Below are 4,825 nucleotides of genomic sequence, written 5' to 3' on the forward strand. Positions count from 1 at the left end.
GCCGGGAGTCGCTGAGTGGCCAGGCCGCAGCCCGGCCTTTGGTCGCCTCCGTGGGCCTCAATGGTGAGCCGGGCTGAGGGGAACGACCGGGGGTTGAGGGGTCCCTCTTTTCTTGCTCCCTCCGGCCCTGGACCCCGGGAGCAGCCGAGAAGGGCGGGCGGTCTGCCGAAAGATGGAGCGGAGCCCTGTTTGTGGATGGGGTTGCCTGCCGTGCTGGGTCGACCTTGGGCAGGCCTCTGTATCTCCCCGGGCCTCGGGGTCCCCTGTTCGGGGGCGCTGCTCCGCTGGACGGTCTCAGGTGACCTCCATCTCTGACATTCTGGGCCTTTGTGGTTGTGTATAGGCTTCCCAACCACAGGCTGATTTTTCTGCTTCGTCGGTTAAGTTCAAGAACTATGGAGCCCGACTGCTTCTAGCAAAGTCTGACAAAAGATTTTGCTGCTTACAGGTCGTTTGCCTTTGGGCAGATTCCTAAACGTGTTCCCTCACCAGTGAAATGGATTAATTATTTTACCAATTTCGTAGGTTATATCGTAAGGTTCAGATGGAAAAAGTATACGTTAAGCCATTAACACATTCTGGGGGCACTTTATAAATTCTCAAAAAATAGGAATTGCTTTTAAATTTGAAAAGTTGTCCCGCTCGCTACCTCCCATCCTTTTGTGTGTCCTTCCCTGTCACCACCGCAGATCCGAAGAAAAAGAAACGAGCCGCAAGGTCGTTTATAGTGTAGACTACACTGCAGAGTATCAGCAGTGTTTTCAGGCACTGGGACAAAGGGTTTTCACACCGTAATGAATTTCATCCTCAAGAAGAGCAACCGGCAGAGATTGATGTTACTCCCATTTTACAGATGAGAAAACGGACTACAAGAGGTGAAGTGACTTGCACAAGGATACACGTTGTGTACGCGATAGTGCGTGGATTTTAAAGACTGATTTAGCCGTAAGCTCTCACCAGGAGTGTGTTTTACACCCTCTGTCAGCATAGCCTAGTTTATCTTTGGTGCCTTGTTTTCTGTTTTTCTTTTTATGCTCTGTTTGGAGATCCTGAATTGGCAACTTGTGAGCCAGGTGCCTGAGGTCTGCCCAACTTGTGTAGTTTTAAAAAACAGACTGTTTCTGGCATCTCTGGAAATGTTGAAAGTTGGCAGCACTGGGCTTTAGTTCCATGTCTAGTGTGCTGTGCATTGGCTGCACCCTTGGTCGGAGCAAGTGCTTTTCCAGTTCATCACAGCCCTCATCAGGGCTACTTGATTCATTGTGCTACCTGCCTGGCCTCATTGACAGTTGTATTGGTGACCTTTGCCCTACACCAAGTTGCCCCCACCCTCTTTATTCTGCCTTCATTCACCCTTTTCTCTTTACTTTAAATGGTCCTCCCACTCAGTTTTCCACATTTCCAAGTCTTACCCATCCTTTCTATCTCAACTCAGGATCAGGTCAATAAAATTTTACATTTGCTGATTCCTTTACATTTTATAGCACATAACACTTTCCACTCTGTATTGCATTTATTGGTGATTCCTCTGACCTTTAGCTTCAATGTGTAGAGAATATCTATCTTCCACAATCTCAGGTTTTGCATATAGTTGGTGCAGAGTATTTGTGAATGAATAAAGTGGCAGGTTTTTTTAGCAGGCACCAGTGGGTTTTAGAGAAGTTGCCCAAGCCAGTTCTTTGGACCTTGAGGTGAGAAACACTAAGGGAAGAGAAAATTTCAGTAACAAAGGTGAAAAGTGTCTTGGAATTTGTCAAATAGCTAAAGAGTTTCTTCTAAAAATCAGGGGCTTACCTGACTTCTCCAAGAAGTGGTAAAGTAGAAATATAAGGCAAACCTCTTTTCTGTAATCATGCCTTCAGCTTGAAGCTTAAATTTGTATTAAAATCTCCTGCATAGGTGGTTTGTGGAAAGATGTAGAGGATGTGGGAAGGGGTGGTTGGGTCAGGAGAAGATCCCTGAGTTTGGACACATTAGAGCTCACCTTAAACAAAACAAAACAAATCAAAAAACCCTGTTTTGTTATAATGCCTTAATCAGATACTTACAGAAACAGATAATTATAGAAACATCATCCATTTCTAGATGATGTTTCTATAAGTATCTGATTTTATTTTAGTTTAGAGCTAAATCTAGCTAGGATTTTTGCTAAGTCACACCTAATACAATTTATATAAATTATTTAGAGAATGATTTTTGCAATATGGCAGTTTATGTTCTTGATGGTGGAGCTCAGTATAAAGTGTAACCTACTAGATAGAATGGGAGTAGACAACTGCATTTCTTTTGCCACCAAGTCTCTGGATGATAGTGACAGAGCCATTCTATTTAGTGTCCCTGTGACAAAGCCATTTAGTGTCCCTATACATTTGCTTGTGTGGAAGGGTTGTAAATAGGGCTTTTAACGTAGAAGTATGAACTTTGGTTTCTTCATCTTTTAAGTATGATACACATCTTTCCTGTGTAATCCCAGACAGTGCTAAGGGAAAGTAATTATACTTTAGTAGGGTAGTATGTGATATGTCACTTTGCCATAGTTGTGAATCTCAAGTAGTCACTACTTGTGTCCTGGTCCCCTACAGAAAATGTTGAGTGAGTTAGAAAAGTACAGAGTGCTTTTCATAGGTTTCACCATTGTCTGTGAATACTTATGGCTTCCATAAAATTACTGACCTTGAGAACCATGTGAAATGTATTATTGTAATGTTTGACTGCTCAAGAAAGTATGTTAGGATGAGACAGCCTAGTAGGTCAAGTAGAATTGCAACTTATATGAAAATGCATTTTAAAAGTGCATATTTCTTTTGGAAACATTTTCAAAAAATAAGGAATTTTTAGTGCCCCTTTTCTAAAAAGGAAACCTGTAGCAGATTTCCTTAAATGACTAGAGTTTACAAAGAGATTTACTTCCTGAAACATACTTAAAAGTGATACTGTAAGTTAATTTTTTGTCAGACAGTTAAAAATGGTATGGGACAGAAGGACATACCTGTTTTTTCAAAAAATAAACTGCTTGCATCCAGAATACTGCATAAACAGTAATTATTTGTTTATTTAATATTCATTTGATGTAAACATCTGGCCTTTTTATGGCCTGCAGTGGTAGTGTCCCAGTTGAGAGATCCTCAGCAGTAAAAAAAGAAAGATAATGCCCATACTCTTATAGATGTTTTGCCCTTCACTGAAGAGCCAGATACATGAAAAATTTGCTCTTTTTTTATATTAAATTGAAATAATTGGTTCTTTTGGAGATTTCATTTGATTTTGATAGCTCCGTATCCTGATAAGGATATCCTTTTCTGCCCATTGGTGGCTTTACTTGAATTTATACCCCAAAATCTAGAATAGAAATCTCTTAAGTTTTCTGCAACTAAAGTTATACTGTTTACAGAATGTTTATTATCTTATAATTAGTGTTTTATGAATTTTTAGCAGTTCTTTCAGAGAGCAGGTAGATAGGAAAATAAAGTTAGACATTTGGTTTAATAAGATGATCACACATCAATTTAATGAGTGGACTAGATGAGTTTTAGGGTCTCTTCTAATCCAGAAAATATGGGTGATATTTATGTCTTAGATTGAATTTTTGGGGACTTAAAATATTGCTGTTTACAGTGCTATTTAACTTTTTTAACTTGGTACACTGAATTGTTATGAATTCTGAATCGCAATGTTCAGTCAGGAGGAACACAATTATACCTATTATCTAATGATTTCATACCAATATGATAGGTAGTGGTTGACTTCATTTTGTTTTCAGTATTTTATATGCTGGCATTGCCAACTTGACCATTTCTGAGACCAGTGAGTGCAATATTTCACATTTTTATAATTTGATTTTTGCTTGTGAATCCATAAAGGTCCATTTCCTGATGTATACCCCTTTCAGAGTCCTTATCTAATTGTGTTTCTTAACCTTCTGTTTATCTTGCAGTCCCTGCTTCTGTTCGTTATTCCCATACGGACATCAAAGTGCCTGACTTCTCTGACTATCGTCGTGCTGAAGTGTTAGATAGTACAAAGTCTTCAAAAGAGAGCAGTGAGGCTAGAAGAGGTTTCTCCTATTTGATAACTGCAACAACTACTGTGGGTGTTGCATATGCTGCCAAGAATGTCATCTCTCAGTTTGTTTCCAGCATGAGTGCTTCTGCTGATGTGTTGGCCATGTCGAAAATCGAAATCAAGTTATCCGATATTCCAGAGGGCAAGAACATGGCTTTCAAATGGAGAGGCAAACCCCTGTTTGTGCGCCATAGAACCAAGAAGGAAATTGACCAGGAATCTGCAGTTGAAGTGTCCCAGTTGAGGGACCCACAGCATGATTTAGAACGAGTAAAGAAACCTGAATGGGTTATCTTGATAGGTGTTTGCACTCATCTTGGTTGTGTACCCATTGCAAATGCAGGAGATTTTGGTGGTTATTACTGCCCTTGCCATGGGTCACACTATGATGCATCTGGCAGGATCAGGAAGGGGCCTGCACCTCTCAACCTGGAAGTTCCCTCATATGAGTTCACCAGTGATGATATAGTAGTTGTTGGCTAGAGACCAGGACTCAAGTCATAAGCTTCTTTCAGTCTTCGTGTCACCTCAGAAGAGTTATTTGAAAACAAGCCTTCTGTACTTCGAATTAGTTGGTTTGAAATAGTTAAGAATTGCTAATGATGTGTTTGCAAACATTTGAAGTAAATTAAATTTAATGTTGAATACTTTCAAGCATTCACCTAATAAAGCCACTGTTAAACATTGTTATGCTCAAAGACTTGAAAGGTGCAGTGTCTTTGATAGTTGATTATAATTAAAAATTACAGACCGGTGTACAAGA

At 40.0% G+C, this 4,825-nt stretch overlaps 1 protein-coding gene across 1 annotated transcript; it reads left to right on the forward strand.

Annotated features, from left to right (window-relative positions):
- The first annotated feature begins 6 nt into the window (after positions 1 to 6).
- On the forward strand, positions 7 to 4,760 carry LOC103087521 (cytochrome b-c1 complex subunit Rieske, mitochondrial-like). The gene is made up of 2 exons (XM_007468496.1): positions 7 to 63; positions 3,935 to 4,760. The coding sequence occupies exon 2, from the start codon at positions 4,138 to 4,140 to the stop codon at positions 4,543 to 4,545; it is 408 nt and encodes a 135-aa protein (XP_007468558.1). The 5' UTR covers positions 7 to 63; positions 3,935 to 4,137; the 3' UTR covers positions 4,546 to 4,760.
- Positions 4,761 to 4,825: the final 65 nt, after the last annotated feature.

Source organism: Lipotes vexillifer, unplaced genomic scaffold (genome assembly GCF_000442215.2).
Source record: "Lipotes vexillifer unplaced genomic scaffold, Lipotes_vexillifer_v1.1 C27372457, whole genome shotgun sequence".
Classification (NCBI taxonomy): domain Eukaryota; kingdom Metazoa; phylum Chordata; class Mammalia; order Artiodactyla; family Lipotidae; genus Lipotes; species Lipotes vexillifer.

What these genes read in the sequence shown, in the direction of transcription:
- LOC103087521 (XM_007468496.1), top strand. Translation starts at nt 4,138, where the DNA reads ATGAGTGCTTCTGCTGATGTGTTGGCCATGTCGAAAATCGAAATCAAG.